The 14,586-nt window shown below is 37.7% G+C and overlaps 1 protein-coding gene across 8 annotated transcripts in view; it reads left to right on the top strand.

The window, feature by feature from the left end:
* LOC126921708 (uncharacterized) overlaps positions 1 to 14,586 on the top strand; it is a 56,019-nt gene that overhangs the window by 4,943 nt on the left and 36,490 nt on the right. The window contains exon 1 of one of the 8 annotated variants that reach the window (XM_050733470.1): positions 1,840 to 1,898. The exons of 4 other annotated variants lie outside the window; for them this stretch is intronic. In XM_050733470.1, coding sequence (XP_050589427.1) covers positions 1,855 to 1,898 — 44 coding nt within the window. In that variant the 5' untranslated portion in view covers positions 1,840 to 1,854. Of the gene's footprint in view, positions 1 to 1,839; positions 1,899 to 2,206; positions 2,239 to 2,424; positions 2,442 to 6,157; positions 6,769 to 14,586 lie in introns of those variants that run through there. 3 more of the 8 variants (XM_050733473.1, XM_050733475.1, XM_050733468.1) reach the window with 3 other exon arrangements.

The raw sequence follows: 14,586 nt of genomic DNA, 5'->3' as shown, positions 1-14,586 counted from the left end.
TTATCATTGTTGTGCTGGAAAAAAGAAATGAAAGAAAACGCGAACATTTTACGCGTTATACTAACTATGGCAATTAAAGATACATTTTTTTTATTGATTTTCAAAACTGTGAATAACGAATGGTAAAAAATCGTTGTGAGATTTATCAGCGGTTCTTTTTCTATATTAATTATCTCTATACGCAAAATTTAGCCTCAACTTTTTTAATACCCTGTAGACACGCGCGTGGCCGTGTTTATAAACGTATATATGCGTATGCGTACGACGAACTTCGGTATGCAGGACTTGCTTTTATTTACTCTCTCTTGTTCTGACCAGTCTGACGAGTGTCGTTCACATTCTCCTTTTTCCCCCCGAGCACACGGTAAATTATATTTCGGTGATTTCTCAAGATACGGGGGATGACAAAAATCGGGGCTCCATTGCGAAGAGCGAAGAGCGCACGAAAACTCGTGTTCGCGATATTTCCATTCGGAATATCGAAGAGGATATTCCGAATGAAAGAATATTGTGGCCAAAGTTTCGCCTCGCCTTACTCTTTATTCTTTTCTTCGCTGAAACTTCGATTTTTATGAAAATTAAAACCTAACGATCGTTTCGCAAAATAAAATTCTAGTTTCACGATAATTCCGTTTCATATACCGAATAGAAAAATATCGTCAACGCAAAATTTTTATGAGACTTCAAATCTAATACTAGTTATGAGTTATTTCGAATATTTAAGTATTTCGAACGGTTCGTAAAGATGGTACTCATCGGTTTCTTAATTCTTGACGAATTTATGGCCAGTACACGTGTACATAGGTGCTTGGTGCGAGGTGTCATTTTCCGCATATTATCGTAGTCTTAATATCCATAAATAGTGGTATTCATCCGTTAAAGTATACACGGTGTTTGAAATGGTACAGTCTATGCAACAAGTATAATTTATCTCCGAATACTTAGTCTACAAGGTGGAAATCCAGGTAATCAGTTAATCGCTGGCTAATTGCGCATTTGTGGTATGAATAATCCAAGATAAGCTTCGTCGAACGTTTTATTTTACGCAGTACGTAAGTACTGCTTACGATACTCGTTTTTTGAACACTGAAATAGTTCTATCGTGTCGTATTATTACACAACTAATTGGTCTAACTGTTACTTGTTCTCGAGTATCACGATCACTTTTACGATTATTAGTAAACTAAACAGCGAATTTTCCATAATGAAATATTAGAAAGAAGAAAAAAGAGTTTCAAAATGCGAAAGACTATAAATATAATAATGTTCATTACGTCGCTACAGCGGCGCCAATGGACTGCACAATATTAAAACATTCACAAGACCCTACCATTCTTAATACAATCATTAGCTTGCATAAAAGCCACGCCTAAAGCGAGCTATCGATCAATCAAGCTATTAAAACTAACCAACTGTGTAATTACAGATCGTAGAAGGTACCATTTTAATTTACCAGATTCCTCCTTGCTAAGAATCTTTTGAAACGACCAGCAGCAAAATTAGAAAAAGGGACGATAGACGAGATAACACGATCTAGAGCAACAAGAGGGACACGAACATTTTAATTTCTCGAGCAATAATAAAGAGGCATAACAAGACACAGAAACATCGATAGAAACACAAGACAAGAAGCTAAATCGAAACTCAATTATAGTTATATAGTTTCTTGCAATAGCGACATTCCTCCGTTACGTTCGTTTTCGTAACAATGTTACGTGCTATTAATTCAACGTGGGGAACTCTCGCGTCTGCCACGGCGCGTGGTTCGCGGTTGCGACGTATCCAGACGCATTTCAGACGCGTTTTCTGCCTTTAATAATTCGGAACAGATCGATATCGCGCGTCAACGTGTATATGCCATGTGCCCGCCTTAATGAGCGTTCATTGTTCCACAACGTGTAAGTGTGACCTAGATGAAGAAGTAATTTCTTAACGAATGTGAACCGTTGGTGTGCACGAGCGGCCGCGACAATAGTCCCGCGATACCGCGTGAGAAGAACGACTCCAAGAGGAGACCGGGTCGACACGGAGGCGCTCGATTCCGACCCGATACCGCGAATAAACGATGCGAAAATATTATACGTGTATCGGGCCGCGAACCTCGACATTTTTCAATTATTCAAACCGAACCGTGGAACGAGTTTTTTCCGTGGTGCGCGATTAATTATTCGAATGGAATAGCTTGAAAGGGGAAATCTTTCTTTTCGTTGATTGAAGTTGCATGCCTCTTCCAGATGAGTAATTATTTGATGATTATTTTATACGAATAATTATTATCTGCTCATAAGTAATTATTATTCTGTCGCTTCGGTTCTTGTCTTATTGCTATTATGATGTGTTCGTGTTACTTTCTGAGAGTATAATATAACGACGAAGAAGAGAGACAGTAGAAGAAAGTTGTTTCTTTGTCTTGGCATTTCTCTAATGGCTTGATGCAAGATGTAGGTAGTTTCGAATTTTCATGAGCAATAAATTTTAGTAATTTATATTTAATTCATAGCCATTAACTACAAACTCGTCTCTGAGAGAAATCTACTAAAAAGCTTTAAAACCTTAGAGAAATAATTATGTTAGGCTAACCTTATAACATAATAATTTTAGAAGTAAATAACTGCAAAAATACTGATGTTGTAGTAGCATATTCGGTAGGATATCCGAATCGCTTTATCTGGTATTTATATCGTGAAAGAGTTAAACGTTTGATTTATATTCAGAAAGTGGTGAAGTGGTCAAGTAAAATGTATATAGTGCGGAAAGCGACCTTGACTGGCCAACTGACTTCGACCGGGCTTTAAATGATTCAAAGTCCTCGTTGCGAGACAAAAGCTATTTGTATTCTTCGTAAATTAGACACAGTGATATCAAACAAGCGGGAACGTTATGTAAACGACTCGTTTAAGCACCGAAATAAATCAAACGCAATCTTCAGGAAATACTTATTAACAGCATTAAAATTGCATTATTTTCGAATATCGTTTCACAAACCAAATCATTTTAGAAATTTCGTTGAACAATTCTTTATGAACATGTACGATATTCGACTAACATATACACGGAGATAAAAGATACACGAGGACGATTCAACGATGGTACAAAATTTGCAAGGTAGAAGAGGAAAATAATATTACAAAACTGAAAATCTCGTTGCTGGAAATTTAGTGCAGTGCAAATTCACAGATTCGAACGCGGGATATATGTGGGAGTATGTTATATCATAAAACGGAAGAGCAACCTCTGGTACCGTTAATAACCACGATAATATGCAGACGATCGAAGCTGAAAACCGATCTGCGTTCGTTATATCTGAAATCCCGTATGAAATGGTACAATACAGGAAAATAATACACGAATTCCCTGAATGATAGATGTATCATGAAAATTTGAATTTGGCTGATCAATACATTAAATCTGGCTCTATTGTCGATCAAATTAAATCAGATTAAGGAAGAAGATTTCTATTATAAAATCATCACTTCGTCAAGAATAATCAGAATACTCGTATGGTGTTTTTATATGAGATGAAATTTAGTAACTTGTGCCTTACTGGTTATTGGAAGCACATCTGGTAAAGGTTAAAGACGCTATTAAAAAAGCTAGTCCCAGCTACATAACTTTGTAATGTATAAATTATTTAAAAAAGAAACCGTGACGACTCGGAGAATTTTTAAATTCTGGAATCAATATTTTTCATGAATAAATACGATGTCTGGAAGAGGCTACGTGGTTAACATTTTATTTAAAATACATTTCACGCACACCGAGCAGATATTTCCCACGCAGGTCTCTTACAAACTTTCGCTCCCGCAATCTGCCTTAATCTAAAAATAATCATTGAATCGAAAAGCTTGTTTATCCAAACGTTACTTCACGGTTTCACGAAACCGTGAGTTTAATGGCATAAAATAAATAGCAAACTAGTCTCCAGTTTGCTCTTTTTCGATCAGATAACTGTGTGAATGTGTCAATCAGATGTATTACATTTTTCCACCCACAACAAGCGGCCACGATCTCGTTCGCATTATGTAACATCGATGTGGGTATCGTAAATGAATATTACGATGCGCTAACTGGTAATCAGGAACGTGGAATCTGGCAATTAACGCGAGGAATGCACCGACACGGATCTCGTGGATACTTTCGAGCGTATTTTTCTTCATTTTCCAAAACTTTCCCAACAGACGCGAAAGACGGCTACAAGGATCTTGCAATTGGAGGAGTCCTCGCCACGAGGATTAAGAGTAGCAACTTTTTGAGACACCACTTTGCCCTATAGAATACGTTACATTCTGATTGCTATTAAAAATAAAACATATAACAGAAAAAAGGAATTTTCTTCGATAGATCGAACGTGAGTCGCTCACGAGCCATTACTCGGATCCATTTCCCTGACCGTGCATCGTACACGCTCCATTTTGCCTGAAAACGAACGTATGGGCTCATGGACGAGATCGAACGTCCGATTAGAGAGCACGAAACACAGGCTGGCGTTTACGAATGCGCTTGATGTGACCGGACACCTGCCACGAATCGTAATGTATTTGCACGAGTTCGTTGAAATTTTGTCGAGCGTTGAGAAAACAGTTATACAACTTCTCCACTTCCTTGACGTAATATAGGAAACGTTTAGAAGAATGACGAAGCAGTCGGTCACGTGAATTCCAACGAATCTAAGCCGGCTCCGGAGGAAACTGATTTTGCATGGTTTGCTGCAAGATCTTCTGATATTCTGAGATACAATGAACGTAAGAAATATTTGCACGTCATTGCATTTATCATGGCATTTATATACATATACACTAATAAATTGAGCATAGATATATTAAACTAAGTTTTTTCACTTAGTAGTACTTTCATGCGAATAGGAAGGTTTGACCTATGTGAATGAAATATAGAATTTGATGGAAAAATGATTCATTAGAAAATAAAAGTATGCACTTTTTGTAGCCATTATATAGCGTATTTTTTCTATGAAAAGGTAAATTACAATCGTGGGTTTTGAGATATGAGTAACGGATGGAATCGTCTTTTTGATAAATCATGGAAGAGGAATTAGTCATGAAAGGAGGTAATTGAAGGATGGAGGAGGTGGAGGACAAGCATGGATCTATCGTAATTACCTGTGAAATGTCACTGCCTACGATTTTCAATTGCAAGCAATTTTCTATCAGAAAAAGAAGAATATTTGAATATATCAAGCCTACGTCTACACACAACAACGCTCACTCAATCGTTATACGGCAATTAGCAATCGAAGCACATTCGTCAGCCAATTCGTCATCATCCATTCAATCTTTGAAACACTCGAACCGAGCACCTCCCAGTCCTTAAACCAACTTTTAAATCAGCCAGTCCTTAAATTATATAAATCAAGCATCATCCAGTTCTTAAATCATCCAGTCCTTAAGTTACCTACACCAAACACTGCATAATTCTTCAATCCCCAAGTACAAAATCAAGCAATCCTTGAATCACGCAATCCTCGAAGCGCTCAATCTTCGCAAAATCTTTGCGACGCCCAATTCACGACGCCAAATTATCCAATCCATAGATCAGAAAATCCAAGCGTTCTTAATCTGTAAATTACCCGACCTTGGAAGCAACCTACCCTTGTAACATCTCCAATATCTAGATTAGCCAATCCAAACTTCGCGTAATCTTTACGTTATCCGATCCAAGAATTTCGCGCAATCCTCGAAAATACCAAGACGAAGGAAACGTGAAAAAATCGGAAGGTATGAAACGATTTAGAATTATGAGACAGGTGTGTCCACGTGTTGGCTGTGCAGGCACGTGAGGTCAGCAGCGGTTCGTGAATTCATGGCAGGACCGGATGTACGCGCACGGTTACCGATTAGTGATGCGTGGCTCGCTGTACGGTTCAACAGCATCGACCAACGTCGACCAACAGAAGCGACATCGCGACCTCGAGAGTGGAACAAGGAGGGAGGAAAGACGTGGCGCGTCGGGAAGAACAGAACGGAGAACAAACTGGACATTGGGATGCACAGTCCGGGCCATGACACGGGTGTCCTTAATGGCAAAACGTCGTTACACAATGGCCGACGTATCAAACCATATTAAACAATAGCTTCGGTCAGCGTGTAGGGGGACCGGAAGCAGAGGAGGAACCGTAGACCGGGGAAGCCTCGAACAACGGCTCCCTCATTGTTGAGATGCTTCGTGTCGCGGATAGTCAGTCAGCCGGTGTATTTTGCTTCTTTTACCGGTGTTAGAACGCTTCTCTTCAAATTCAAATTCAAATTTTTCTGAATAAATGAAAAAGAAGAGGGACGCGTCCTATTCCGAAGATCAAGATTTGTTAAAGCATCGCGCGCGTTTTTTTGGTTTTGTTGGTTACAGTGTTGGTAGAGTAGAAAACAGGCGCGATTAATTAAACAAGAACATCGGACAGTTTTAATTTGATCTTGTTATATAACGTTGACGATCTTCATTTATAAAAGGTCTTTGTGATACACGTTTATTCTTTGGAAGCTGTCCGAATTTGGACGCGAACGGTGTTCCTTGCAAAGGATCCTTTGTCGCTTTAATTTTACTTGTGATTCACTGAAAGAAGCTTTCAGCAATATCTGCGGCAAATTGAGTAACAGTAACTCTTATTCGTGATTCGGTTCGTGTGTTTTGAATGAACGTGCGACGCTAAAGAGAGAAAGAATACTCAAAGTGCTTGATGAAACCGAGCGAGGCGAAGCGGTTGATCAAAATTTTCCTGCTACGGACGATCCTTTGCCGGAGAAAGCGGGAGAAACGGTAAGGACGAAACTCGTGTGTCCGCTCGACAGAAGCGTGGACGACGCGCGGCGTTTTTAATCGCGCGTTCTCTGTACGGATGTACTTTCTATCGATCGCAAGAAGATCGAGGTTAACGGTTTTGTACGACATCATGGAGAACTTCTGAACGAATCTCACGCTGAGCTTCGCGTTTACCAAGATTCGTAATTTCATCGGTTCATCGAGTCGCTGTCGATCGCAGCTTGAGATAGATTGTATGTGTTTGTCTGCGGTGTTTATTTGCTTCCGAGGAAATTGGAAATGTATATATCGTTCGTTTGTTCCGATTAATGGCGATTAAAGGAGGAAACGGACCACCCTACTGGATATAAGCGAGACACGCAACTTATTGGTATGAGTCGTTCGATTTATTTATCGCGATTAATTATGTCGAGAGCGGGAAATTCGTACTTAACTTACTTTGAGATTTTCGTGGTCTGGTATCATATAATTATCAAGATTGAAACTTTAGCTTGTATTTTTTCTTAGAATTATTCGAAACTCGACGTATTGGATAAGTCATATTACATAGGCTGTTACAATTGTAACGACTAGACATTTTTCTTTGGATAAGGAAAAACAAAGACGCCACAAAATATACGACAAAACTCCACTTTCCTTCAATTTCTAAATGAATAGATATAGAATATCGTAATTAATAACGATGTATTGTATTTATAACAAAGTTTAATTTGTACTTTAGCTTTAGTCTCAAATCTTTAGACTGAAAATTGCCAAGTAAAAATTACAACATGGGCTATTTGTTATGCAACATAATATTACAGTAAACAGGTAAACTCATTTAAATACTAACAAAATAAATTATAAGAGAAGAAATTAAATGCCAACCATAAGATCATCAGGCTATCATTCTCAGAGTTTTAGATAGAGCTTTCTCAAGTGCCACGATTTTTCATTAATTATACCAAGCTTTCAGTTTTCTAAAATTAAAGACTTTACTGCTGGTCCCAAATTTTGTCCGAACACTTCAATTACGAACGTAATTTCCTCTGATCGTCCATTAGCGTCTGTAGGTAAAAGCAGCGGCGAATTCAAACGATCTTAAACGAATTAACTAGTGCGGAGAGGCTTCAAAGTGAAATTAAAGATACAAGTCCAGTTGCATTATCGAACACTTCCCCGTATGCTGTCAACGTTTCATAAGCCCACGTGCTGCTGTAACTCAGTTACATAACGGTCATGTAATTTCTTCTGTCTTACACTCTTACCATTGCGCAATGTACACTCCCGTCCTTAAAATTCATCAAATGTTGGCATCAGAAATAGCAGGAAAAAGATTACGGGGGTGTCCTGAATTAGAATGTTGTAAAACAGCGTCTTTTGTGATGTTTTTTAGAAGGGAAAGAAAGAAATGAAGTTATTGAATGTTGAGGTATAGTTTTATACATATTTAACGAATACAAAAAAATTTCTTTTAAAGTAAGAAAAAAGATTATAACAGATTTCTAAGCCTATCTCATGGGCTGCAGTTTTCGATCGGCGGGAAAGATCCACCTCGTAATTCTTCATCGAAACAAAAAACCAGTAAAGGATTAAATTATTATATATTTTTCTTCTCGATGAACTAAAAAAAAGCAGAAAATATTGTGAAATTAAAAATTTTACCGGGTTTAAAGAAAAAATGTGTTTTATAAAAAGAAAAAATAAACTTTAAGGTGCTACAACAATTATTTAAATACATTTTTTGACGAACATTATTAGTTCATCGAGAAGGAAAATATATAATAATTTAATCCTTTATTGGTTTTTTGTTTCGGTCAAGAATTACGAGGTGGATCTTTCTCGCCGATTGAAAACTGCAGCCCATGTCTGTTATAATTTCCTTTCACTTTAAAAAAATTTTTTTTGTATTCGTTAAATATATATAAAACCATATCTCAAAATTCAATGACTTCATTTCTTTCTTTCTCTTCTAAAAAAAATCACAAAAAGACGCTGTCTCAGAACATTCTAATCCAGAACAGCCCCTTAATCAATCGGAATTTTATATTTTAGACGCAAAATTGTGATGCACGTGTAAGGTGGAAATTGGTTAAAATCAACTTGAAAGAATTATAGCAATATAGAAAATTACTATAATTTATACAATAATTTCATGCTCACAGTTTTTTAACTCAACTCCTATCGAAGAATAGTTTCTTTGTTTTTAAGCCTCGTCTTTAAGAAAATCGATTTTGAAAATTTGTCAAGTATCAGACGAATTCCTGGTTAAACATGTTCAAATACTATTTACATAAGAGTTTGGTCGCTTTGTAATCTAATGAGTATCAAACGAAACAAGTTTTGATAATTTCATAATGGTTCTTCTACTTTGCTTGAGTTTCCGTGCCTCGATATCTGAAACGAGAGTGTACACCGCCTTTGCCGTGGCGTTGCCTTTAAAATGGACAAATATCGATCCGCAATAACCTTTGATACTGTTTGAAAATCCATTAGCAAGGAAAACATTGGATGTAAAAGTTCAAATTACGCAGCCGTAAATCATTGGATTTTTTACGTGGGCGTTTCGCTCGTGCAATTAAGATGCTAACGATGGAACCGTTCACCGGCGATTTATTGGTCCACTTACTGCGCGACGCCGATTCCATGAAACTCGCGCGAGACACTTCGATCAACTTCCCATGGATTTATCACCCAGCCGATCCCTTTGAGCGGACATTTTCTTTGCTCGATGAGAACAGCGGGTATAGGACGAAGCTTCGTTGTATGATTCATAACCGAGGTTGAGAAACGTGTCGCATCGAAAAACATTCTTAAGAGGAGATACCGTCGAGGATAAAGTTCTTTGAATGTTACTTCTGGCTTTCAATATCATACGCGGAGAATAAAGAAAAAATACTGAGGCAAAAGCAAACATATTCACGGCGCTGACACGTTACAGAAAAATTTAGAGGTGAAAAATTTGTAATTTAAAATTCTTAACAGATGGAACATAACGTGCTGTGATTTTCTGCACCTCATGCGGAACGAAAAAAAATTACAAACGCAGTCTTTGTTACCATGTTTTCTTCTAAAAATTACACAGTCCGATAAAGTTAAATACCAAGTAGATGGAAATGTGGTTAAAGTACGATAGTTCGGATATCGATTAATGGCCAAGCTTTTCAGCCTACCAGAATATACGATGCGAATGTTAACACGGAATCGCGAGGAATCCGAGTGGAAACGAGAAGCGAAACAGATCGATTTCCGTAAAAATGGAGGACAGAAACCAACTACGCGAACTATTATTTATTACCGAGGTTCAAGGTTTAATTGGATCGTTCTGGCGAACATAAATCACGCCATCGTCGTGTTATTTTCAAAACAATTTTAACAGTTCCTGTATTTTGCCTCGAGACGAGATTAAAAATATTCGTGCCATTTTATTAAATAGATTTATCGCAAAATAACGAAGTATGCGAAAAACAACGAAATTGTTTGACAAACAAATATAAATCTTGCTCTTACGCAAATGAAAGAAGAATGTCGTTTTCCAGTTTACAATTTTTATTTCATCCTGTAATTTCCATTAAATTTCTGTATTTTACTTCGAGGTGGAATTGAAAGTATTCGAGCGATCTTATCAAACAGATTTATTACGAAATAACAAGGTGCGGTTACTTGGAAAACGTGACGAAATTATTTAAAAAACAAACATAAATTTCACTATTATAATAAGTGATTGAGAAGACAATGTTATTTGCTTATAATTTTAATTCGGTATGTTAGCGAGTAGCACGTGTCGTAAGATATTCTCCTTGATTGTAAGCATCGTTTCGCAATAACTGGGAATAGAAATACCTTTCACGCAATTTCATCGCGTAATCCTATAGCTATTAACGACACGTGGGCACGAAAAATACTAATCACACGTGAAGGCCTCCGGCGAAACCTACATAGTGTGGTAATTTATGATCTTACCAAAATCCTACGCGATTTAATATAACCGATGCTATTTGGTATTCTAGAAATCTCTTGTAATTTAAAAAACAACAATTTCTCCGTAAATTCCGGAAGACATAGAAAGTACGAGCTTTGTAACAGTCTGTTTTTTACTGGAGAAGATTGTGGCTTGATTATGCTGCATTAGGTCATTCATGATTTGGATACGTTTCAGTGCGTAGCGTCAGACATCAGTAGAACGAGATACTGTGAATCTAATAATAACATTAATATACGGTATACGGTAAAATTTCATTTATCCAAACTTGATTTATTACAAGGAAATATACCTTCGAATATACCCATTCATTTTTACAAGTATTTCTATCGAACAACAACTTTTGATGTGTCAAAAATGCTCGGATTATTAAATGTTATTTAGCAATCTTAATTATTATCGATCTAAATAATTTAAAAATGTTATTTGATATATTTAATTTCACATAGAATGCAGATTGGCGTGCGCTATCGTTAAAGTGTTATGCTAGCTGAACTCATATCAACGTAATCCACTTATGTGAACAAAAAATTGCAGATAGTGAGTAATATATGAACTATTTCTCCTTCAACCAGTTCAAATGCATCGAGTCTTGTTTGTACTATCTTTTTCTCGTTGTAGTCAGGTGTAATACTGAATTATATATAGTATTTATATATAGCGAACATTAAGAGCACAAGACGAGGGTACATAGGAAGAATATACGTAAGATATGCTAAAACAAACGAAATTGATTTTCAAACCACGTACGTTGTAGCATCTGTTCGACACTGAAACATACATATTTAAGAGTAATTCGTCCCAGGCCCACACTGAAAAGCAAAGTTATCGCCAGTGTAAGGATTTAAACAGCAGCTAAATGTAATATAAACTAAAAGACAAGTGGTAAAAGTTATATGAAATTTATTATTTAGTGAAAATCATAAAATGATGAGACGATCATGTTTGGCAACATTTTTTCCTTGACTGTGACATCTGGTGCTTGTTCCATCCATTTGCATGATTCGAAAGTGTTTGCTTTTTACCACAATAACGAAGGCAAAGTGGTCGATATTTCTTCATGTTCATTGTAACATTTTTGTGCGTTATAGCACTCTGCTTTTCGTCATAATAATTGCTCGTTATAGGATTCGTTCTTTGTAGCATGTCTTACCGTATTATACTACTTGAGGGAGCAAAATTTTAATAACGTCGGAATAATCGTTCGCTCAAAAGGATTTAGTAAACAAGCTACTCTCTCTTTCGATTCACGGCCTACATAAAATACCGTTTCTTTTATAATCGTAAACCCGTGTCCTAGATTACCAAGCGTGAAATCTCGCCTCGTACCAAGCATGGTACATATAACGAGAAAAATTCTCTTTTCTATTAACAAACATCTTGCCAACCTTCAAACCGATCATCTGAAAAAAAAGCTCGTCTTTATTCGAACGAACTAATCGAATCGATGATTTACATATATAATGTAAGTATACTGTTACGAAATATCACGATCTAGAGCTATCTGGCGAACCCGTGAAAGGTTGTATATAACACGTAACAATTGCTGTGTGGCACTTTCGAAATTACGTCATGCATCAGACCACGCCAAGGGGGATTCTCGATTTCGACCTATAACAGCGTTCGAACCAGCGACGATTTCGTCAATTGACGTCGAAGGTTCGGCCGAGTCGGCTGCTGCTCTTGTTCTTTTTTCTTTTTTGTCTTTTTGCCGCCACTAGTTCTCGAAACACAGAGTCGAAATCCAGTGAAAGTTCAGGTTAATTGATGGATAGGGGTGCTCAACCTCTCCTCAAACCAAAGGGAAAGATCTTGAACTAGGCAGATCTCCTACCATACCGTGTAGCTCGTGTGCATAACACCGAGTTTCCCCGACCGGCCAAGCTACTGTCACTTTCAAACCGGCACTCCGGCACAAAGGAACGAGTTGATCGGCACCGTTCGCCAGCGGTGTCCACGAAAATGGTCCGTGAACTCAGTTGAATGGAAGATCCAGCTGCAAGAGAGATCGCTTTCGGTTGATTCCTTTGACTGGTGGCGAGGAGGGAAGCTGAGCCGATTGTTTTCCCGCTGGTGAATTGTTTGGAAGACTCAGTGTGATCTTTTACCTAGATCACTGACTTGCGAAGAACGTTGCTTCAACAGGATTCTACGTATGGTCTACGAACGTTGTTATATGAATAACCGTCGAAGAGGAGGAGGAAAATCGTTCGATTATATCGGAAGTTTGATTGCATTGCCGTTGGTGATTTGTTCGGGAAATTCAGTGTGATTTTCTTCTTCGGACTCTATTCTGATCTACAAAAGTTTTCTTTGTATCCACATCGGAAGAGAAGAGAAAGATTCGACTCGATCACGCTAGAAGCTGAGTCGATTGCTCGTCAGTGGTGAAATATTCCGAAGACCTAATGTGATTTACATTTGTGATGAATATTGTTGCAAGATTCCATTCTGCAGAAATTGGCACACATAATTGAAGAGGAGGAATCAACCCTAATTTGGTTACCTATTACTTAGGCTACAATAAGGAAGAAAGTCGAGTCGATTATCCTATAAATGATGAACTGTTCGAGAGGTTTAATGTGACCTTCTGACAGTTACATCACAGATTTGTGAGAAACATCATTCGAAGAGGATCTGCTTTGCATAGATTGATATTTGTAATCGAAGAGGAAAGATCTGACTCGATTTGATTATTTTCGGTTCTCGATAGTATTATCGAAGCTGCGAGGATCATCTGCAGGAATTATCCTTGAAGTCGGCTCGAAGAATCTCTGTCGAATAGATCGCTGAATCTTCACATTTGCATGGAAAGCGCATCAATCTATCGGCTGCGCGACAGGCAATCGAATGTCTGCATTGGAAGCCAGTTTTTTGCTGCGCTGGGAACCGCAGAATCAGCGTGATTGAGTTTAATTATCGGCGAGAGAAAGAGCGGTACCGACAAGCGTCGACGGAAAGAGAAAAAGCACACAGCTTTTGAGAGCGTCTGGCAAAAAGATCGTTGAAAAACAGCCGGTGTGCGAGGTATTAAGTTGTATTCATCGCGAAGAGAAAGGGAATAAATCAGCGAACCTCGAAATAGATCGTCGCAGAGGAAAAAGAAATGTGTGATAAAAGTGGAAGAAATAGTATTATCCGTCGAGCCAATACGAACATTAAAAGAACTCCATTAGCGATTCAAATTAAATTAAAAGATGTGAAATAGATCAAACAAGGATCGTCAATTAAAATTCAATATCCTTTAACGAAGAAACTTAATTCCAGTTATCAAGATATTAGCTACACCAATTTCGAATATAAATTACCTAAAAGCGAAACTAATTTTAAAGAAATGAACAATTCATTTTTCAGATAATAATGTGAATATATTATTGAAAAATCGAACAAAAACCTAGAAAGAAATATATCATTGTTCTATAACTTGCATACGTATATGTAAGAAATCGAGAAAGTGTAATACAAAGAGCTAGTAGTCTGACAGAAACGATATAGGAAGCGACAAAAACGATTGACGCACATCATATGCAAGGAAAACTGGTGCTCGTTTTCCAGTTGGTTAATCCGTGTGATAGACTGCACATTACGAGTAAGTTCTCGTTTATATTATACATTCGTGACGAGAAGTGGCAAGATCTAGGTGCACCTTCTTCGCCCCTTCACTCATTGCCGGCAGTTTACCAACGCAAAATCGAGGTGAATAAGGCGGAAGTGCGGCTTGCCGTTGAATTGAAAGTGAAAACAGAAGCACGATGTTGGGCTACGTTTCGAGTATCATCGCCACGTTGCTGCTGGAGGCAGAAAGAGTAGTCCCTGGACAGGAGAAGTACAATATGGCGACGTTCATGGTGCTT

This window comes from Bombus affinis, chromosome 11, assembly GCF_024516045.1.
Source record: "Bombus affinis isolate iyBomAffi1 chromosome 11, iyBomAffi1.2, whole genome shotgun sequence".
Classification (NCBI taxonomy): domain Eukaryota; kingdom Metazoa; phylum Arthropoda; class Insecta; order Hymenoptera; family Apidae; genus Bombus; species Bombus affinis.
Note: the sequence above shows the minus strand (reverse complement) of the source record. Positions and strands in the feature narration are given on the sequence as shown.